At 45.6% G+C, this 23,491-nt stretch overlaps 1 protein-coding gene across 1 annotated transcript in view; it reads left to right on the top strand.

Annotated features, from left to right (window-relative positions):
• CAMTA1 (calmodulin binding transcription activator 1) overlaps window positions 1–23,491 on the top strand; it is a 224,162-nt gene that overhangs the window by 10,891 nt on the left and 189,780 nt on the right. The window contains exon 3 of the mRNA XM_029962359.1: window positions 9,312–9,430. Within this exon, the coding sequence (XP_029818219.1) occupies window positions 9,312–9,430 (119 nt within the window). The remainder of the gene's footprint in view (window positions 1–9,311; window positions 9,431–23,491) is intronic.

The raw sequence follows: 23,491 nt of genomic DNA, 5'->3' as shown, positions 1-23,491 counted from the left end.
GTTCGCATCCCCGACCTAAACCCGGGCGAACGTGCCGACACCCCAGGGATTGGCCTGGTCGTAGTTAGGCACCGTAAAGAAAGGTGTTTAGTTACTAATATGGATTTTTTTTTCCTTATTCGCCGCAGCAAACGCACGTCTTTACCTTGATTGAGCCCATTGGCGTTCTTTAACGGGAAACCCCTGCTTAGAATACAAGGGTGGCTATACAACCTTTTGTCTGGATTTTTGCTCAGATTGCTTTGGGAATATATTTTTTTGGGTTGTTTCTTGTAACTTGGTGGCATTAGAGCTTCCGTGGGTATGACCACCTCTCTTGAGTTTTGCCTACACTGTGTCCAGTGGGGTGAGGACCAAAGGCTTTGCAAAAATGTAATTTTTAAGTAGTAGCAGTGATTTTGAGTGTTGTTAGCTTCATATTTTACTATCTTTTTAACGCTCACAAATCCATTAATTAGATCTTTTCTATGGTCTGGAAAACACCAGTCTTCATTCTTTCCTCATTTGGTTTTAAGTACATGATTAACTGCACTGAAGTAAGGAAATGCCACCTGGTTAACAGGGACGTGAGTGAGGAGAAAGTGAGCATTCACCTGGGCTTCCTGTCTCAGATTGTGACGTTTCAGTTCTCTTGGGGGTGACAGTATTGTCACCAGAGCACACTCAGGCTCCATTCACTTTTCGGGCTTCCTGTGCCAACATAGGATGGATTTTTCCTACGTAAAGCCCAGGTTTTGGTGTGCTCAGCCCTGTGAGGCCACAGCTCCACGGACCAGGCAGGTCAGTGCTCCCTGACTGGGAAGGTAATTTGTCCTTTCCACTTGTTATTTATTGCTACTTTTGTCAGGTTTGGTGTTGGTGGCTGGTTTCTGGGGGCAGGTTAGATGTGTCCTTGCTGAGGAGATGGGTTTGCTCTGCCGAGTAGGGCTGTGCCAAAGCTGCCAGAGAGGCACCCGCTGTGCCTGGCGCTGCTGTCCGGTGTCTCTGCTGGCTGGGCCGGAGCTGCCGCTGCTCCGTGCCCGTGCACAGCACGGCAGCATCACGGAGGTGGGAACAGAGCATTCCTGGCTCTGCCTCAGCAGCTGGGATGTTCTCGTAGTAAGTCACAGAGCAGCTCCCCCGCTGACCTACTTCTGCGGTGGATTTTCAAGGAGATGCGATATAAACCATTCATTCCTTAAACTTAAACTCCACCTGTCAGAAACTTAAGTGGGAATGGTTTTAAAGCATGATTCAAGCAGAGTGCTTCACCAGTAGTGCAGGTGTTGGAGGAGAGAACACCAGTTACTTTGGATTTTTGTTACTTTAATGAGTTAAAAGCCGATGTAAATGGCAGCTCGAGGGCCGGCTGCGGAGCAGCGCTGCTTTCATTGGGAAGCCGCAGCCTCGTGAGCAGGAGCGCACGGCTCTGAAGACCTGCCCAGCCTTGGAGCTCCGTGCTGAGCTTCGGTCTGAGCTTCTTGTGCCCCGTGAGCAGCAGGGGATCACTGGCGGGAGGTGAGGTTTGGAATGAGGCTGGCACCGCTGTCCCCTGGCTGCAGAAAAGAGTTCCACGGCTTGGAGAACTCGGGTGAGTTTCCTCTTTTCTGGTTTCCTGGGGCAGGATGAGGCTGGCTCAGTGACCAAGTGGCTCTTGCCATCCTGCAGCAGAGGGTTTGTGGGTTTTGTAGTTCCTGCTACGTTTTGTGGAGCTGAGCTGAGCTGGGAGGACTGACCCTCAGCGGTGCCATCTTGGCAGCTGTGACAGCTCTGAACTTCATCAGGGAGGTGATGGAGGGGGGCCTTTTTAAAAACTTCCTTTTTCTAATTTAAAGTTCAAAATAGAAAGGATGTGCATGGACAACCTTGCTTTTGTTTCTGTGTTCTCATGGACAGGTACCTGTAACCGTGAGCTTTGCAGAGAGCAGTGCCTGTGTGTTTGGTGTGTGGCTGGCACAGGGGCCGGGCACCTTGCCGTGTGGTTGTTGCATTTTCTATCTGTTTGGGCAGGGTCATAGGTGGAATAGCAGGAGGTGGTGTTCTCCCCACAGCCTGTGATGAGCTGAGGGTGCTGGTGGCATGGGCTGACCGAGAGGGCAGGTGGAGCCTCATATGTTTCTGACTGCGGAGGGATTGTTGGGGAACAACCTTTTGAAAACAAAACATTCTCGATTTGGTTGTTAAACAGCAAATATTTACTTTCCTCTGCGGAAGTGTGTTGCGTAAGATTTTATTACTTAAACAAGCCTGAGCTTACGGTGTGCTGATGGCTGGGGCTGTGTGCCATGCTCCGTGCTGCTGTCCAGCTTGGCAGGATCAGGCTGTCGCGGAGAGGAGGCAGCACTTGACACTCGGCTCAGTCCACTCCTTGCCCCAGAATCTTTGCTGAATTTTCAGCAGTTGGGATTTTACCAAAATCTCTGTTGTCGGAGATGGAAGCAAACTGCCTCCTAGTGAAGCTTCTAGACCCTCTCTGTGGGCTGTCAGCCAGCAGGACGGGTTCAGGGAGCGGACTCGATTTGCTTTTTCCAAATAGCAGGAACTGCTTGTGTGTGAGGTCAGTTTTCTGAGTACTTTTGGTATTATAACTGTGTTATTCCTGATGTAAGGCATGGGGCTTGTTTAAAGCTCTGGTTTTTTAGTTCACTTTCTCATCTCTTCTTTTGTTTTTCAAAAGCACTTTGACTCTAAGGCTCTTTGGTTTATTTGTGTCAGTTTTAAAGCTACATCTGGAGGAAACCTTCCTGGAGATGTCATAACTCAGATTTCATTCTCTGAATCAGAAAATGATACAGGGAAGTGATGATGTACAAGTAAGGTTAAAACAGATGTTTTAAAATTTAGTATTTGAGGACTTGGTGGTGCCACCTTTACATTACTAGTGGTTTTAAATGGCTCTTGTAAAGACCTGCTTACAAAGGTGGATATTGCTGGAGAAAGGGGCAATAGCTATCCTACCTCTGTCCAGACAGCCTTTAGAAAGAAGGAACTGGAATGTGACCTTCCTTTTTTAACGTCCCTCCGTCTCTGCTTCAGTAAGCCACATGTGTCTGGAGGGTAGAAAAAACTCTGACAAACCCAAACCTTTCCAGGGAGTGAAACCAGGCTGGTGGAGTGCTTGTGGAATATGGGGATGGTTAATTGAAATGCAGTGCTTCCAGCAGCTTCCTGCAGCTTTGGTGTTCCCTGGCTTCCACTTCCACACCTTGCTGAGTTTTTGCTTTGTGGTTTTCTCCCCTCATTTGGTGTCTTGTTTTCACCTTCCACAGCTCCCGGCACCCTGGCAGCCCTGTGTTGGGTTTGTGCTGTGTTAAACCCCTTGGGTTTGGAAAGGCAGGTTCACCTGCAGGTGCTTGCACCTGTCTTAGCCCCAGTGCTTTGGGGTACAGCACCCACCCTGTTCCCAGGGCGATGCCGAAGGGGCTCTCTGTGCCAAGGAGCAGTCACGGCGCTGAGTGAGCGAGAGCAAACTCTGTTCTCGCTGGGCATGGAGCACTCACTGTCCTTCTCCAGTTGCACATTTTGGTTCAAGGGGCTGGGTTTTTCCAGCCAGCTCTCCAGCTAGGTTTCCAAACATAAATTGTTCGCATGTAAAAAGAAAGAAGTGAGAATATCTGTGGCTAGTGGCTGCCAGCGTGTAGGCTCAGAATAAACAAATTCCCTGCCCTTAGCCAATGCTTTGAGACTTCTGGGAAATGTGTTGTTGAGAACGTCTGTAGTATTGGAAACTGAATAAACAGGTGGTTTATTTTTGCTAGACCTAGCTGATAATATCCACTGCTCCTTGGCTTCATTGCCATTGAATTTGATGGTGTAATTTCAGTGAAAACCAAGGTATGAAGGAACTGATGAGAGGTCTCAGCCAAAGGAGTTGTTGGTGATGGTGAGCAATGGTCTGGTTGTTCTGGAGCACTTATCAGATTTAACAGCAACACAGTGAAAATTCACAGGTGTGAACACAAGGAGCTGCAGGGAGATGCTGAAGCAGCTGCACTATTTGAGTGCTCCCAAAGTTTGTTTTTTGGGTAGGTACTTGTGTACACCTTCTGAATGTAGCTGAATTCTTCTTTCTCAGCTAGCAGGGTGCTTGCAACAGCCTGCCAAGGTGGGAGATAGAAAGAGGGGCTGGTTTTGCTGGTTGGGGAAGGTAGACCCAGAAGTGCTGCACAGTGTGATAAGCATAGAGCGTGAGAAATAAACAGCTGGTTGTGTCACCCAGACAGTGTGTGGGCTTTCGTCAGGAATAATTGGGCTATCAAGCCTTCCCCAAAATGCACCATGTGAAGTTTTGCCTAACTGGTGTTCAGACTGAGTTCAGTTATAAAATGTCAAGAAACTTCTGCTATGTGAAAAGGACAAAGGAACTTGGGAGTAGCCTGTCACTGGTGGGGAGAACTGGGCCACTAATGCATAGCAGTGGTTTTAGCTATATTTCTGTTTCTTATGGTTTTCTAAGTGTTTGTAGAGCTCGTCATAGCAACAAAGTATTTGTCACAAGTATTCCAAGATATTAAAGCTAGATTCAGTACCTTCCTAGAGGAAAACTGTTTTGTTGCTCATCCTTGATACTGCCCCCATTCCTGTGATTCCTTTCTTGTGCTTTTTGTTTTTTCTTGTTCCTCATGTATTCCCCACAGACAGCAGCCACAGCCGTACATGTGCTGGTTTGTGTTGGCCTCTCACTCCTGTTGTACATTTTTTACCTTTGCCTGAACTGTTTACCCTTTCCTTGCATCCTCCCCTCAGCCCTGGGCTGCATCCCGTGCTGGAGGACCGGGAACACCTTTGCTCAGCCAGCGCCTGACAGTGCTGGCATCCTGTGGAGCCCTGCTGAGACAGCCACGCTGCAGAGCTGGACCTGGTTATCTTCTCTTAGCACCCTTAATTGATATTTAGAAATCTACTTTTGTTGCCAAGAGATTTACAACTGTAATTGTCCAAATATTGCTAGGAAGCAGACCAAAAGCTGTTGGGTTTGCTTCTGTTGCTGCTTGTTTATGAGTGGAAAATGCCAGGATCGAAGTTGAGCCATGAGAAATAGCGTGGCAGTCCTGCAGATGTTTGGATCTGGGATTTATTCCTTCCAGATGGAATTTGTTGGTTTTTTCCCTGTTCAGAGGTCAGCAAGTGTCCAGGTGACTGTGGTGGCCCCCAGGTAGGGTGTCAGTGCGGGTGCATGTGTTGTGGTGCCACCCGTGTGCTGCAGGGGCACAGCTGCTGCCTCAGCAGTCAGTGGGGGGGGGTCAGCTGGATGCCAGCCCAGGATGACATTGGGATTTCAGCGGTTTGTTTTGTACTAAAGAGCCCGTTTGTAATGTTTAAACACCTCTTCCCTTTCTTGTGAGGTAGTTAAGAAGATGGCCAACCCTAAGTTATTACTTCATAATAATGGGTTTATAAAACTTGTGTTTGTGAGTTTATAGCTTACTCGTGATATTTATTTCTACTATAGACCTGTCTGTGGATCAGCAGCTGATCAACACCCTTTTGGCCATTTCTGTATTCTCCAATTACATGTTATATTGACAAACTATGGTAGTTAAAGGGGCTGCAGGTCTAAATTCACCTCCTGGATCACCGAAGATTTAAGAACCAGTTAAAGAAAAAAAAAGGGGGGGGGAGATGAGGGGGATTGTTTGGAGAGCAGGGGTAGAGCACAGACTCTCTGTGTGATTTGCTGTTGTGCACTTTAAAGTTTTATGGTCCATGGTGCATCCCTTGGGAGGATAAAGTGCAAGAAGCATGAAGAAACCCATAAAGTGACAAAGGGTTTATGTGGTATAATTAATACGGAACTTTCCATGAACTTTGTAATACTTGTACTTTCTTAATTCTACATGAGTTTCTTGTTTGCTAATAAATAAACTTGAAGATTGCTAATGGAACTTAAATTTTGGATTTTCATCCTGAATGATATATAACAGGACACAGTGTAGGCTGCTATATTTTAGTCTGTAGCTTCTTACTGGAGTTCTCGGCTGTGGCTGTGCCTGCCTTGGGAAACATTTTTGAGCTGTGGCCAGCTCTGCACTAAAAACCCCTGTGTCGATAGAGGTTTACTGGCAAATCCTCCCCATGTCAGTGCAGCTCTGCTTGCACAGGCACTTTTTATTGACACTGGACGGGTTTGCAGACCTCGGTGTTGTGAGTCGCACCCATGGCAAAAATAAACGAGGAGAAAGTTCAAGTACAAATCTGGATTTGCACAGTAAAACCAAATCAGCACTGTAAGGTTCCAGCTCCTGTTTTTAGCTACTGAGGAAATTTTAGTTGGAGACAAATGGAGGAGTTTGCCTGTGGGTGTGCTGGCCACGCTGCTGGGAGCACGGGGATGTGGAGCAACGTGGGCTCTTGTTCCTCTGCCTTCACCAGGAGCCCCTGTGGTGGTGGGTGAGTGCGTCAGCTGGACTAGGAATGGCAGATTTGATTCAAGCCAAGGGACAGCATGGGGGATTTTTTGCTCCACCTCCCTAGAGATGTGCATGTTTCATTGGAAGTATCACGGTGTTATTTGTGAGGAACGGGAGCAGGGAAGCGCTGGTTCATTCAGAGGAGTGGGAACTCTTGGTCTGCCGGTATCCACAGTGCCACTGGAAGACCAGTCCTCTTCTCTGCCCGGCTTTCCAGGGACTTTCCTCCCTGTGGGAATACATTCTGAAAGATTCTAGAGGGCAGAGAAGTGAGTGTGAAGGCAAATGTGTGTGCATCATTTGAGGCGATGAGTTTTTCACCCTCATAGCTGATTGGCTGACTTTGTCCTTTTCCAAGGTCAAACCTGGTTTAGAGGTCACTGAATTTAGGATTCACATCCCATAACGTGATTGTTGTGTGTTGTTCTGACTGTGTGGCTCGAGGAGTCCCTAATGAAAAGATTGTTGGATCGAGGCAGGTGGCAGTTGTTGTTTTCCACATTGGGGATTTTTTGGAATGAAGAAATGTCATTGCTAAACGCAGAAGAGGGAGGCATCTGTGAGATGTAGTCGCATTACAAGATGATGAGAATGACCTTCCCTTGCTGTAATAACACAAGGTGGGAGATGCTAACAACAGGAGTTGGAAGGTTTAGCATCAGCAAGTTCTGACAAGTTCTACCAAAACATTTTAAAGGGATCTATTATCCATAGGCGCTTTCTGGATTAATAATACTGATAATTGATGACAATGGAAGAAAGTTAATAAAATGAGCTGAATAATTAGAGGTCTGCCAGCCCTGCAAAATAATGGAATGAATGATAGAGGACTTGACTGATACGGAGGTAAGGGGAAGTAATACAATTAATGTCAATTAAAATGTGTCCATGGAAAATAAGCTGATGAGATGTAACTGGGATGTAGTTTGACTGATAAAAGCAATAATGTGTGCTGTAAAATACTTTGTGCCTTAATGAATTGAATGTAGAGCAATGCAGTGTTTTGAATGAGGAATGGAAATGGTGTAAAATGAAAGCAGGGAGCGTGAAGTGAGTACCAGCTGTGGATCTGGAAATGCAGGTGGGAATGGCTGAGAGCTGCTGGCAGGGCTGCCTGGCTCTGGTCTTTGCCCCAGGCAAGTTGTGTCTTTGTGAATAAGCCCAGGTGACATGGGTGTCTGTGAGGCTTTGAGTGGCTTGGGTGGGGGGAAATGGCAGTGATGACAGTCACATGTGCAGAGCCTGGGCTGGAGAAGGGACATGGCCAAAAAGCCCTGTAGAGTAACAGTCTGAGATACTCAGTGTCCAGCTAGAAATCCTGGAAGGGTGTACAGAGCAGTAATGGAGAGCACCCTCTCGCCCATTTCTTTATCAGTCCAGCAGAGATCGATCCTGCTTGACTGCTCCTTGCCCAGGAAGAAGTTGGGAAGTGGCAGCCCTGTTGATTTAGTCCAACACAGTCGCACAGTAAAGTTCCCAATAACTCAGGGAGTGCGCAGGACTCATAAATTACAGAGCAGCTCACGTTTATCATACACATCGCTGCTTATCTTGTAAACTCATCTGCTGGGCTTGCACGAGCAGTTGATTTAACAGCATGTATATTGTTGAACTTGACACATCCAAGAGTCTAATCAAGCTTTAAGAATACCAGGGATGTCTGGCTGCTGGTGTGAGGTCTCTACAATTCCTAAATCATTTCTAAGAACGCTCGTGGGCCAGGCTCTGTTGGGTTCGCTGCAGGTCGCAGGGAATGTCTGTGTCGTACGAAATTGCAGAGGAGTTTTATCATATTGCTGGCATCTGTTTAATGACATAAAATGATTAGATGTGTAAAAGGAAGAAGTTAATATCCCTTTTCTGTACACTTCCAAATGGGAAATGACTATAAATTAATTTTGTAGGGTAAAATGCCAGAGAGTAAGTGTACTGCTTGTGTGCCCAGGATCTGTCATGGGAAGTGAGAGGATGGTGGAAGAAGGCAGAAATGGTGTAGTTGGAGGGAGAACTGGTAAAGCTCTGCATTGTGGCTGGTCTCTCTTACCCTACTGCTCCAATTCCCTTTCCTGTGGGGACTGATTTGGTTGATAAACACATGCAGGTCATGGATGCTGTGATTCTCTCGGTGGTGTTAGAGGATTGATAGACATCATCCAGGTGCTGCTGCTGGGACTGCTGTGGGCTGGTGTGGGAGTGCAGGGGTTTTTGGACACGATTTTTTGAGGGGAATTGATGCGCCTTCTACATATTCAACAATAAAAAAGAATAGTTTTGTATTCTTCAGTATTTCTGCTTTTGAGACCCTCAGGTATGGTGAGGTAGGAAGATTTCCAGCCTTCTTTCTCAATTCCATGTTGAGGAACCACATTCACTTTCTGAGCTGTGCATGAAAAGAGGAGTAACCTGGGTTTGATTGGGTACTGTGCATTCTAGTTTTAAATGAACTAATAGACCTTGAGTTGCATTTCTACTGCAGCTTGACAAAATTATAGCAGGTACTGGGGCTCTGTGCTTATTTACTTGCAAATCCTGTCAAGTGTGAACTTCATTTATGACTTCCCTGGCAGGTTGTGCTGCTGTGGTCACAGCTTCTACAGCGTTTTGTCGCTATTGCTTGTAAAATTTGTCACTGAGGGAAATAATGACCTAAAATAGGCACAGGTAAGCACACACAGGTTCCTTGTGCCCAAATCCATCAAAGCTCTTCTCAAACTTTGCAACCATGAAGAATTAAACTGTATTTATACTTGTGAAATAAAGTTGCAGTTTCATCAGAAAGACATTATTTGTCTTGTTGGCATTGCAGATTGCTGCTCTTGGACAGGGAACTGGTGGGTTTCCAAGCCTTGCCATCGCTCGTATCTCCTGGTGGAAACCACCCGTTCTCCCATGTGTACATCACGTGTCTCCTCTCCTTTCTAGATGATCATGGGAACAGCAATGGCAGTCATGTAAAAATCTTTTTACCGAAGAAGCTGCTTGAATGTCTACCAAAATGTTCAAGTTTACCGAAAGAGAGGCACCGCTGGAACACTAACGAGGTAGTTAAATCTCTTACTTATACTTAAATGTACCAGCTTACTTAATGCTTATGGATTCTTTTGTGAGAGCATGCCATGTGAGCTCCAGGATACGAATTCCTTGGCTCTGGAACCTGTTCTATAAGTAATAAAGTCCTAGTACATGCTGCAAGTGAGGTTTAAGCTAGACTTGAAGGCAAACGTGGAAGCTGACTACTAGTACAGTAGGAGCCTATTGCTCATGTGTGTGTGACTTGTCTCGGAGTCAAATCTTGTATCATCTTAATGACCCGTTTCAAAATGGTTTAAAATCAGATAGGTGTGTTTGTACCGTGCTGAACAAAGTGTTACCTTCCTGTGCATGAAGACTTCTGAACAAAAAAGCGGCGTATGTTCTTTCCTGCCACACAGGGGCCAGGGAAATAACCAGCTTTCCTGTGTCTGAGGAATCTTGTTAAGAACAAGACACACAGAACTTGGCATTTTATACTGAAATCCAGTTACCCTGAGCGTGCTTATTCACAGGTCTCCTGTTAATGCATCATGGTTGGGGTAATTTAAATGAAACAGAAGTATTTGAAATTTGGGTATCTGTGGGCCAAGGTGAAGTTAAAGAATTACCCAGATAGGTCTATGATCCCTAGGCTTTATTCCTGCTGGGCAGCAAGGCTGGATGTCCCATGGCAATGTGCACAGTGTAGTTTTAGTTTTCAGCAGCTTTGTCTTACTGTAGCTTTGCCTTATTTGTAGGAATCACTTTATAATAGAGGCGATCCACTTGGAGAAATGACTGTAAAACTCCAGTTAATTCTGCATGTTGAGAGCTGACTGGTCCTGTCCCTCTGATCCTCCATTTGCAGCATCTAAACTTGTTAACAGAACCTGTGCTCACGAGTTTAACACCTACAAGTGGCAGCTGAGCACAGGATCAAACACAGCTCACTCGTGTGTATGTTTGCTGAGCGTAGAATCAATCACAGAGAAGTTCCTGTGTGTATTTTTCAAAATTGGAGTTCTAAACCCCCTTCCTTCTGCTGTCTGGAAGTTACAGTCAGGTATCTATTTTTAATATACCAAGTACGGCGAGAGAATGAATCAGCTTTGGGGGAGTTGCTGGCCTTGGCTTTTGTGTAGATGTTTTTGGTTTGGGTCATTTGCATTGAAATGTAAATTGTAGAAAACGTGGTTTGTGGTTCATTCTGCGATAGTTTGTACTAACAGGGGCAGGGTATCGAGCAGTGGCAATTCCAGTGGCTCTGACAGATGATGTTTGGTCAAGGACAGTTGGGAAAACAAGGTCTTCATAGGTTTGTGACACAATGATGCTCTTCCTTGTATTGGAAACAGCTGCTTGGGTTTTAGTCACGTTCTCTAGTGGTGCTGCTGTCCCAGGGCAGAGCCTTGGGTGCACTCCTGCATGCACGGCTTTGGGCAGGGTTGGTGTGTGGAGCTTCCCTGGGCACAGGGCATGGCAAAGTTCATCATACAGCTGAAAACTGTTATTATTCATGAGCAGGACAGGGTGCAAACAGGAAAGCTCTGCTCGGTGTGGTATGTTAGGCTGGGAGCTGAATTTGAGAGCGTGGTCTTCCTGATAAGAGGCATGTTAGTGTTCTGGGGAGTGCAGAGTGAGCGGCTCTGCCGGGGCTCGCCCGAATACTGCTGGGGTGGGCTTGTCTCATGCTGTAATTCTGGAAGGATTATTTGCTGATAGTCACAGGTCATCAACTGGGACATTAAAAGCCAGACCCAGCGTGCTTCTGTCATTTTGAATGCCAGGTTTGTCACTCTCCTTTGTATCCTCTCCTCCCAAATCTGTTACTGTGGCTGCCACTCCACAAGGATGTGGAGGCTGGGTCTGTCATGGGTTATGGCTGGTGCTGACACTGCCAGCCTGTGTGGTGTGGCTGGTGCAGTTTCCTTACTGAATTGTTTAAATGGGAGAGCTTTTCTTGTGGTCAGAGAATTTTGGCCTCATTAGTTCAGAGGGGAAAAAAAAAAAGGCAGAATCTTATGCCTAGGTGAAGTCTTGGAAATTTGTGTTAATTATGGGGAAGGAAATATCTGAGCTTCCAGATTTTATTGCTTCACCACTCCCAATCTGAAAGCTTAATTCTGTTCGCTGTTATAAAGCTTGAATTTTTCTTAGGGTATAATTGAATAATAACGTCGGACTACATTCCTAAGGGGGTACATTTTTTTCACCTGATACACAGGTGTTCTGCCTGTGCTGGTGAAAGCACAAGTTATAAAGTAGAGAAAAAAAAGATGTATTTTATATGGTGGTGCTTCAGAATCTTTGCACTAATTTTGGAATACCTGGTTCTGTGTGTGAGGTGTCTTCCTGACAGGGAGGTTTAGTAAAAGATGGAAAGTAAATGAAATGCTTAAATAACTTACACATCTGAACATGTGTGTGACAATGCTGTCCTCCCTTAAGCTCTGTGTGTTTCGGCAGTCATGGGTGTCCGTGGGCTGTGAAGTACAAGCACAGCAGGGCAGGCTGTGGGATGTGGTGTGGTGTGATATGCATCCTGAGGGAAGGTGGGGGCCAAACCCCCAACCCTGCCATGACCCGGCTCCTTTCCAAAATCCTGAAGCATTGCTTTTTGGGCCCCTTTGCATGGGGATGCTTCAAGGAAGCTCAAACACAGCTGTTGCCTGCCTCTGTGGGGCCCTGAACGGAGCACACGCGTGTTCAGCTGGGGAGGTGGGGTGGGCACATGCTGTCACTGGGCCTGGGCTCCGCCAGCCCCGTGGTGCTGCCGGCACAGAGGTCAGAGAGCAGATGGGGTTTGTTCGTTCCTCTGCCGGGGCATCACCATGGGAACACTGCAAATAACTTTTTCTGAGCGCTTTCATCTGCAGCTTGAGGATAATGGTCAGATGTTGCTCTGGATTGGATAGCCAGGACGGAGAAACTGTATCCTCTGAGAGCTGGATGGGTTGTGGTTGATTTTGCAGGTAGTAAAATCACGTGCTGAGCAACAAGAGAAATGGAGCACTTAAAAATGCTTCAGACATGTTATCGAGGTGTTTGCTTTCCATCAGAGCATGCATTTGGAACTGAAATGTTTGATGGAAATACATTTACATACCAAGATGTCATCTTGTCTTAAATCAAGTTTATAGCAGTTTTGTATTTTCTACTGAAGGAAGTGTTCCTTCTAATTCAATTTTTTTTACCAGAGATAGAAAATCATAAGTTTAGCCAAGCAATTAATTACAGATTTAAATTTTAGAGATGCCTGTGAAGGTGTGTTGTGCTTATTTTTCTGGCTCTGGGAGAGGATAGAGACAGGGTTTCATACAGTTTCTCACGTTAGGACAAATCAGTTAATTGCTAGAAAGTTTGGCAGTGCTCTGTGCATATGAGGGAGTTCCTCGCTCTCGGGGTTCAGTTGTCATTCATTGTGAACCACTTCAGGGTTTGTGTAATGCAGATCCAGTTTGGTGTCAGTGCACGGATGGAGCAAAGGCTTCCCGCTCAGTGTGCTGGCAGTGCACCTCGAGCGGGGATTTCAGGGGCTGGGTCTCTGCTCCCTTCCATGGGCAGTGGGGCTGGGCTCCCAAAGCACTGAGCCAGTGGCCTCTGGTGCCCCAGCTGAGCTCCTGTGTCCCCTGATGGAGGTGGTAAAGATGTCTTGGCTGCCTCATTACCCGCTGCCTCATTCGGGCAGCAAGATACATTGTCCACAGGAGATGCGTCCTGCTGCTTTCTGTCCAGGGACCAGGTTGTCTGGGACAAGAGAGATTCCAGGGGCACTGGGGCTCAAGGATGTTGGAGTAACCTTGTCTCTGCACAGTGCTTGCCAGGCACTGGATTGCGGCTCTGAGCAGAGATGCCGTTCGTTAACAGTTGGCAGACGCAGTCATTAATCATCCTTGTAAACACTTAATGACATGGTGGGAGAAAGAAGAAAAAGTTAAACATTGGAAATGTAAAATGCTACCTCAGGCTTTGGTTCCAACAGTATTCTCTATTTACGTTCTCTGCTGGGAGAAGCCCAGAATTTCCATGGTAGAAAAAGCAGTAGTAATTGCTTCATGAGCTTGGGCTTGTCTGGAGGGGCACGACAGAACTGCCCTGCTCTCCGGAATCAGCCAGCATCCACGTTTTGCAGATTCCAGGCTCAGGTATTGCTTGGGAGAGTATGCAAATAATGCAATTATGGAACTCTGTATTTTGAGCATATTTAGCATAGGAAGAAATTCTTTGCCTCTGCTGCCCTGGGGCCCGAATCGTGTGTTCACTGACATCTCGATGTGCTCTGGCGTTCTCGCTTTGCTCGCACGACACTGACATTCTCCTCTTTGCTCGACAGAGAGTTATTTGCCATCTTTTTTTCTAAAGCACAGAGAAGATCTTGAAGGTTTGGAGAATTGCCTGAGGGAGGTGAGGGACCCAGACTGAATGAGGAGCGAGTCTGGAGCCTCTGGGCTGGCTGTGATGCTCCCAGACGCTGGCAGGGAGGCAGGAAAGCGAATGGTCCCTGCCGCCCGCCACTCCAGCTCTCCTTGGGCCTGGCACTGAGCACCGGTCAGCCAGTCAGCACACGGCTCCTTCGGCCCTGCCCTGCTACAGACCTGGCAGCATGGCTACTGCCACTGCTGCTTTTTTTTTCTTTTAATGCTTTTAAGTGCCTTTTAGAATTGACTCTTACAAAAAACTTCCTCTGAAATTATGTGCTTTGTTTAATGTGCAAAGCAGGAACATGCTGCTGGCATTGCTTTTGCAGTTCCTGAGTTGTGTGCTGTGAGCAGGCTGGGGACTGAGCAGAATCAGAAGGTTACCTGCTGGTCCTGGCAACTTGGAACAGAAGCAGGAATACCTGCCATGCTGTTCATGCTCAAATACAGAGGGATTCCTCATCTTCCTTTTCGGGAAAACCTTTTTTCCCCTTCCGTTTGGTTCATGTGGGCACTGCTGAAAAATGGCTGATTTGGCAGTTCAGGGCAGTTACTGTGTCAGAGTACTGGAAACAGAGTGGCTCCTGTAAAGCACAGCCAACAGATCAAATGGAGGGTCGGGGATAATGCACTGCCCTCCTCATTTGTTTTTGTTTTCCATGTGAACTCGATTGAATTAATTAACTTTTTTACACTTCATGATAGCCTAAAGAAAAAAAATTGCTTCATCATTAGTTTTAACATATTATACACAAAATATAAAATGGTCGTGGTATTTAACCAGTTGATTGTTTGCCATTAGTAACCTGTCAAAGTACTGCTGAGTATTTTTGAAACTCTCTAGAGATTAGTTTGGAGTGGAATTGGTCTGGTGGAATTGGTTTTTTTTTGCTGTGGGACACCTCTAGGTCCTCCACTAAGAGTGAGTTGTGTAAATGACCATAGTTCAGCAGCTGTAGAGCAGCTCAGAATCCTTTGTCTGTCTTATGCTTAACACAATTAAAAAAAAAAAAGGGTATTGTAGATTGGTCTGGGAATGTGGGAAAATAAGGTGGAATATTATTTCCTCCAGTTGCTGGTGTGCTTTTCCTAACCTGTGTCATCTGTTGCAGCTCATCCTTGTTAATCATGTATGGTTACCCTGAAGTGTAGTATCAGAAGAGAAAGTGGAATCCGGTGTGTGGGGAATAAAAAGTTGGAGTTATTAATTACAGCACCCTTCTTGAAACGGGAGGGAGTCATCAGAGTGCATTAATTCAGTTAGTATTTACCTTTTTATCTACAGGAACACCAGTAGTAGTGGTAGGTACCTCTGCATCATGTATCTGGGTTTCTGGCTTGCCCAGCGCTAAAATACTCACTGATGTTACACAAGTTATACTTTGTACCTCATTTTACAAGGAAAATGTTACAACAAAGTCAATTTACAAAGTCAATCTCAGTCTCTTTGCCAGGGCCTGGCATGTATACACACAAAGGAATTGGTTCACTTGGCAAATGAATGGGAACTGAGGAGATTATATTTTGTAAGTGATTGAAATCCTGTCATCTTGATCTCAGGTTTGCTGCTTCCGAGGGTGGCTGTTGCATTTGGAAGAGAAAAATCAGGGAATCAGGTGAAAAATTAAAACTAGATATGAAGGAAACATTAGTGCCAATCAAAGCGAAGGTTTTCTGCAGGGGCAGTGCCTAAGAAAAAGAGGGAAACGGGTCTGTTTCCTGCCAAAGCAGTGATCATTGCAGGGAACGGTGTCCTGAGGAGAGTGGGAGGGGGTGGAATTACTGTGGTGGGGAGGAAGAAAAACCAAGGCTTTGTGGATGTGGTGTCAGTGCTCTGCTGTTGACAGACCACAGGAGCTGTTTGGCAGCACACAGCCTTGGGGCGAGCCAGCCACTGGGGAGCCCCGGAGAGCTGCACCTCCTGGGAGGCCGTTGTAGTTCCAGGGGTAAAATGTTCCTAGAGTTACCTGAAACTCATCTTTGTGTTAGCTGAGAACTAGTGAGGGAGCCCCACAATGTTGGTGTGCCCCACGGGAACATCCATGTTGCACACCCCTGTGAGATTCCTGAGCTCTCAGTCTTCCTGATCACACCACTCATGTTGGTGCCTTCGGACTCAATTAGCTGCTGAGTCACTGCAAGTCTGTGTCTGTGCTATTGAGTGAAGTCCCTGGGTTCCCAAACTGCTTTCCTTCACAGCGAGGTCATCTGGAACACCTGCAGTGTGAGTCGTGGTGAGAGGAGCCAGCCCAAAAAAACGGTGAGAGAACAGTGGAAACGTGGACTTAACTGGTTTGGTTCACAGAAATTGGAATTGAGAAATGTTGAAAATAATGGCAGGAACCGAGCTTTAACTCCAGCATGTGGCAGTAGCTTTAGCAGGAGGTTTTGTCAGACACTGCTGCTGTGGGGGAATATGGACCTTTCTGCATTCTGCAGTGTGTTCCTCACTGTGACATGTGTGAAGCAGGAGTGATGTGGAAGGATGAGATGTGTTTTCTGGAAAAACATCCAGGCAGACTAGATCCTTGCACTGTATGTCAGTGTTACATATGGTGGTTCTCTGACACTGGGGGCTTCTTTGCCTTACAAAGACAGAGGTTTGTGTGGCGATTTTGTTTCTTGGCTTCAAGCATCAGGCTGGTTTGGTCCAGATAAAAGACTCCCAAAAGTTAATGCCTTGCCAGGCAGGGGGAGGGATGCTGGATTGAAGAGGGATGCAATGCCCTTGGTGGTTGTCTTTCTCCAAAAGTTATCTGATGTAAATATTACGTTCTCTGCATAAATTTATTATAGATAATTGACTGCATCTTGCTTGGAAATGGGTACCAAAGGTTGTTTTATAGCTTCTGTGTAATTGAAATTCCAGGAGGAGAGGCCTTTGTCTTAGAAACCACATTTGAATTACTTTTTTATTGTAGCGTTAAAGCAATACATTACAATGCGAGGGGTTCAGTGTGCACGTGTGTCACTAATTACCAGATTTCCACAATCACAGTGAATAAAGGAAACTCTTGGAAAAACGTGTCAAGCTTTCCCTGAGAAGCGATGATCTGCCAGTTGCACTGACAGCCCGTGTGTTCTGACCTCAGCAGAGCCCCCCTGGCACAGCTCAGTGCCCGTGTGGGACCGTGTGCTCTGCCCTGCAGCCAACACAGCCCGGGCTGGGCTGCCTCCTGCCCTCGGCACTGACCACTTTGGGCAGCAGGAAACCAGCACCCCAGTGTGGAAGTGGGGAAATTGTAGAAGCCTGTCTGCAGGGAGGTTAATAATAACAAGCCAAAGTGGCTGGGAACAGGAGTCATCTGGTGCTGCCAGGGTCAGTGGCCACAGGAAGGGTCGGTGGCCGCAGGAAGGGTCGGTGGCCACAGGAAGGGTCGGTGGCCGCAGGAAGGGTCAGTGGCCACAGGAAGGGTCAGTGGCCACAGGAGGGTTGGTGGCTGCTGGCGCAGGCCTGGGTGTGGAGTGTGGGAGCTTTGATGTGCTTCCATAGAAGGTTCTAGTTTTACTCACTGAAGCTCCTTTGTTTTACAGAGATCTTGATGCAGACGCCCTTTTGGATTTCTTTTTAATAGTGTGTGACCCTTCATCTTTGATCCCTTGACCTGCATTACTTTGGTAACCATTTCATTTTTTTAATTTCATTTCATTTTTAATTTTGGTGTGTAAGCTGTAACATTTCATCATTTTAAACTGTAGTGTTCTTTGACCTCCCCAAATGTCTTTTTTTTTTTTCTATGAGGATGGGTAATGTTGGCTTTTCTTGAATAAACATTGTTTCAGTTGTTAATAAACTGTGCAATTTGTGTTGGTTTTTGCTTCTTTTAAGTTCAACAGTGTGTATGTTGTCTGTATAATACTTTACTTTTTTTGATCTGTGTTCTCCCAGTACGTAATCTAATTTATTTTGATATTTATGTACATCTTCGCTTTTCATTTGCATTTTTTCTACAGTTCTTTTGTTCAGTAAAACCCATGGCCCATCCATGTCCCCTTCAGTCACATTTTGATAACCATGCGAGTATTTCAGATACTCTTATGAATAAGAACTATTCTTTGCTGTTGAAATTTTGTTCCCTATCCTGAAGATAACTTTTCCTAAGCATCAGCTCCAAACTGATAGCTGTTTTAATAAAAGATTAGGCTTTAGACCAAAATGAAAATCTCAATTGAAACTCAATTTGCATTTATTTTTCCATTATCTTTGGAGCCCAAAGGGAAGTTATCGATGCCTGGAGCTGTGCTTTAGGCATGGCTGTGCTTAGGGAAGCAGCATGGTGTGTACGTGGGATGGCAAAGCCCCCAAAGCTTAGTAGCTGATTCTTTCCATTTTCCTATTGAAAGGGAACCGGTGGATAAGACAGATTTTGGCCAGATTCTGGTTTTATCTGGTAAATGATCATGTGAAATCCATGGAGCACGGCCCACTGAAGTACAGATTACTTTTTAAGTGTCTCATTATTTTATTCTCTAACATTTAATGCTGCAGTTTTCCTTGCACACAAATGAAGCTTCTAAATGAACACTGAAGTGGATTTAGGTCTTCTCAGAGCCTTGTTGATGCTTATAAATATATCATTCATTAGAACTACAGATTAAAATTGCAGTGAGCTGTTTACATAGTCCCAGTGGGCTCTGCCAGTGCCTGGCCTTGGGAGGAGCTTGAAGCCCACCCGGACACCCAGCAAGCTCTGCTTCCCTGTCTGGGGGTCCTGCTGACCCCCAGGGTGGAGACTGAGCTGCCTCCTTCCCTGTGAGTCCTCTGAAAGGCCCAGGGGATCAGCCCCAAGTTCTGTGTGAGCAGCAGGGATTCACCATCATCACCAGAGCATGGTTCAGGAAGCAGCTGGTTTGGATTGGCATCCCTGCTTGAGAAAGGTATTTCCAGCACTGATCTCTGTGCTTAACCACAAGATCCCTGTTTTGAAACTGCCTTTGTGTGGCAGAATTGCCTGTTAAAATAACATGGCAGGTCCAGAATTCACAGAATTCTCTGCCCAGCACCTCCATATTGGTGTGTGAGTTTCTCTGACCCCATGGCTACAAGCTGTGCTGGACCATCACAGCCTACATCAGTGCTTGAAGCATTCAGGTGGTTTCTTGCTTTCCCCCCCTGTTCCAAATTTTAGCTATAATAGTTTTTGGAGACCTGGAGTCATCAGTTCTGATACAGAGACTGCTGCTCCTCATCGAGTGTGTCTGGGATAGCTGGAATTTGGCTTTGGCTCTGGGTTTAATGCTGCCTGTCAGCCTGATAAGAAGGATCCTCTAGAAATCATCTTGAGCTATTTCTCCAGTCTCCAGAAAAGGGTTTTTAAAACTCAGTGGAAAAAATACTTATTTTGCTCAAGAAAGCTCCTTGAAGACTGTTTTTCTCCTCCTTGTAACACATCTTTTATGTTGGCAGCAGTTAGATGTGAATGCCTTGACTTTCCAGGGAAGCAATTTTTAAAAAACCTTTATTTAGACGTCTGGAAACTGAAGGGAATCTCCCTCCCTGTTCAGAGGGCTGGCTGGCGGTTGCCTTCTGCTAGAACAAATAGCAGGGAAAAAGAAGAGATGGAATAAAAATGTTTGTTGGGAATTGGAGTCAATAATATAAAAACAGATTAGCTTAAAATATGGTTAGAATGTCTTGTTTCTTTTTTGTCATTTCATGTTTTGTCATGTCCATCCTGCCTCCTTTCATAAGGTAAGCGCTCTGAGCTGTGACTAGCTGGGTGTAGCTCCCAAGGTGGTGGGGTGACAGAGTGGTGCATGCTTTGTTGTGATCTTTCCACGGATTGTGTTAGATGCAGATGTTTATCCGCGGAAACCGGTGTAATAACATGGGTTATGCCTGTTCAGCTGTTGCATGGGCTTCCAGGACGCTTGGGAAGGGAGGAGCTAGGAATTGTCCTCAGTTTCTTGTATAAAAAACAGTAAATACTAGCGAGAAAAGCTGCTTTGTTGACCTAGCAATAGCATTGCCCCAGCGTAAAATCCATCCCCAGGTTTCTGCTGCAGTGCTGCTGGATACAGCAGGAACAGCAACAGCTGACCCTGGGATGGCAAGAAATGATGGAACTTCATTCACTTTACTGAGCTTGTTTTTTACAGAGCAGGAACTAAAATACATGTTTTCTTCAAACACTTAATCAAAGAACTACACAAATGCTGCAAGATGTTTGTAAAGCAAAACATTTGTCTATTTAAATATTGAGAGAATACTCTATTGAGAGATTTGCTCCTGCCTATGAGGTTTTTCTGTTACTCAAAGCCAGAATGTTGATAACGTCCACTCCTGAAACAAGTCTTAATTTTGAAATCTGTGCAGTATCTTCTGCTGCTGGAGGCTTTTACATGCTAACCTTAACCAAATGCTGAAGGGTTGAATTGAAATCCCTGGCACACGTGCAAGATTTAGAGTGTTGCATGTCTTGCAGTTCAGGTAATGCAGCTGGGGTTGGATTAACATAATCTGCTTTATTCAACCTGAGAGACACCTGTGTGTACTGCTCTTTTAATAAAACATACTCAGACAGCAGCAAATTGCTCACTTTGGCCTGGACTACTTTCAAAAATCAGATTTATCAGTCAGCACACTGTATTTTCTATTAATACTGAAGCTCATCTGGAGGTGCAGGATGAAGGTACAGGACAGGTCTATACCCCCTGCCCAGGCCTATATCTGGGAAAACACAGATTTCTGTGTAGTACTGTACTGTACACAGTAAAGTAAGCAAGTGGCAACAGACCTTACTCATGTTTCATGGCTGGTGGCTTCTAGGCACAGATCCTGCTGCTCTAGTGTGAAGGGGAAGGGAACTCCCCCTTTCCAGCAGAGCCTGAGTGCTGCTCTGGCCTCGCAGCAGGGCACGGGCCCTGGCAGCAACTCTGTGGGGAGGTTCTCCCCAGGCTGGGGGTGAATTTCTCAGGCTTGTCACCCTGCTTGCTGCTCTGGGTGTGCATTGGTTTGCTAAGTCCTTAAATTTAATTATTGCTCCTGCTTTAATCTCTAACTTCTCAAAGTGCGTTAAGGTCTCTAAGAGAGTGAGCTGGTGTGGCAGCCAGCCCTGACCTGCTCCTGTGCTTCTGCTTTTCCTCTGCTTCAGAAGTAGAACTGTAGCACTTGACACCCCACATTGGCTTTGTGTCTGCTAGAGCAGGGTCCTTTGCCTGTCCCTCGCTCATAGCTTCAATTCAGCTCAGAAAATGCTCAGTGTTAAACATGTGTTTTTATTTCTCCTTCAGGTTTGGCTTGTCTGCTTTTCAGCTCTTCTAGACATTGGAAATTCCAGTTTGTGTTTATTTTCTCTGGATTCCTTCCCACAAGACAGAAGTGAATTCAGCACGGATTGTTGGGGAGAGCCTTGGCTGGGAATAAGGATAATTGCAGTCTCTGGCTGCGCCACAGTTTCACTGATGATTTCTTTTAAGTTACTCACCTGCACTGTTATCTGTTTCCTCAGCTGTAAAATGTGGGTAATTACCTCCATTGTAAAATGTTACAGGGTCTGCTGGTAATTATATGAACGAAGCGCTAATTACAGTGATTATCCCTTGGACCTAGTCTAGATCTGGCTGATGTTCCTGTTGTGATGAACGAATGAAACAAATACTACGACTTGCCTTTCTCTGTTCCTGGGAGGGGCCTGGAAGGTGCCGCGATGTGTGTTCCTGATGAAAGTTCTGCTCTGTCACCCGGGGCCAACTGTTCACTTCCTGTCCACCTCGGCCCTCACACGTTGGCAGGGCGGAGGGCTGAGGAGAGGCTGAGGAATATACTGATTCAGTAGTTTGATCCACGTGTAATTTGATAACCGGGGTTTATGCTGCAGCTTCACTTTTTCTCTTGTGGATGTGTAGTAGGTGGCAGCTGGGGAACAGTGCTCCTGAGGTTCCTGTTGGGTTAGGGATGGTCTGGGCTTCACCGTTCCTTAAGAAGTTCTGACCTTGATGCCAGGAGAGGTCTCTCCAGCTGTGAAGATAATTTCCCTCCTGTAAAAGGCTACAGCTTGCAAGACTTTATTATCAAACATTTTATTTGCCTTTCTCTTCTCCATTTATTTAGGACACATTTTCTTTGTATCTGGGAATAGCTCCACTATTCCCTGAGCAGGGCTGGGTAGTGGAGAAAGAACTGATATTCAAGGTAGAAATGAAGTGTTGTCATCTGGAAAATCCTGCTGCTGCTGCCCGGATGGTGCTGTAGTTTCTGATGGTAGTAGTAAGTTGTGTTGTACATCTGGTAGTGATGGGAGTCTCCTGTCCTTACCCAGCCTTCCCTGACACAGACCTCGTGGCACAGTAACAACAAAAATCGTGCTTGGTGCATCTTCCTGCAGCTCTGCCTGCTCTGTTCTGCCACGTCTGCTTCTCAGCTTCCTGGGTTCTGCAGGATGGATTTCAGCCCTTGCTCCCAGTCTCCACACACCCTCTTCCTATCAGCCTCAGCCTTTCATTGCCCTGGAAGAGCAGCTGTAGAGCTAAGTTATGTCTTCAGAATTTGGTAGCTGAGCAGCTCTTCCTTTCTCAGAGTTTCATGAGTGCAGTGAAATTTTAACTTTCAAGAGGAGGGTTTAGTTACAGTCCAGGATGATGGTTTGGAAAGGTTTTGTGGCAATGGAATGGCAGTTTTTAATTGCAGTTTTGCACCTGAATTTTTCAGACTAGATGCTCTTCTCTTCTCTGACAGCTTCTGTGATTGATTCTATGGCCTGTTCTTTTCCATGACAGAATACTCATGTACTTCAGGGATAGGGAAAACATGCCATTCCCGACAAGGGAAAACGGTTATTGCCAGGCAATTAAGGGTATGGAAAGAACTTCCCTCTCTAGGTGGAGGAAGAAGTAAATGAGGGATTATCGTCCCTCCCACGATCACTCTTGCTTTAGAGTGTGTAAACTAGAGATGGGTGCTGTAGTGTGTCTGTGCTTCACCTAATGCTCTTCTGCCAGACTTGTTTAAAAATCCTGTTCATTTGAGAAGCAAAAAACTTGATTTGTTCTTGCAGAAGCATCATCTATTCAGATGAATTATTCTGGTGTGAGGGGCTTCAAAAGTGAATGATGCCACACATTCTTGCTGCCCATTGCACAAGTGAACTGATCTGCATGTGCTCTGCAAGTCACGTATGCTGAGGGATGTTAAATTACTGCATAACCTGGAGGGTAATCAGTAATTCAGATTTTAGATTTATCCAACTCTTAATTTTGCAGCATCCTTGCAAAAAGTGGGAAGGTGTATGATAGTTGGGATTTATGTATCTTGGCACCATTCTGAATGCTGTAAATCAACAGTGTGAGTAACATGCATACTTTTTTTTAAACTTAAATGTTTAGTAACATAATTATTATAAACTCTCTTAAATCTTCCTTCTCTTAAAAATGAGTACACTGACTGGTTTTCATCGTGGTGCAAAGTGTTATGTAAAATCATTGTAAGTTCTGATAAAAATGTTTTTAAGTATCTGAATGAAAATGCAGCATCACTATGAAAGTAGAAAAAGTGTTAAAGTGGATGTGGTTCCAAATGATGTGCTGCAAAATGAAGGTTTCCCTGGTTTTGAGAGCAGGTTTTAAGCACTGATATACCCCATGGGGGGCAATCTCACACCCCAGGGAAGGAGTTGGGGTGCAGTTTGTATTTGTCAGGGATTGCTACAGGAAATCTGCTTTAGCCAGGGGTTT

This window comes from Manacus vitellinus, unplaced genomic scaffold (genome assembly GCF_001715985.3).
Source record: "Manacus vitellinus isolate BGI_N305 unplaced genomic scaffold, ASM171598v3 scaffold_46_pilon, whole genome shotgun sequence".
Lineage (NCBI taxonomy): Eukaryota > Metazoa > Chordata > Aves > Passeriformes > Pipridae > Manacus > Manacus vitellinus.
Note: the sequence above shows the minus strand (reverse complement) of the source record. Positions and strands in the feature narration are given on the sequence as shown.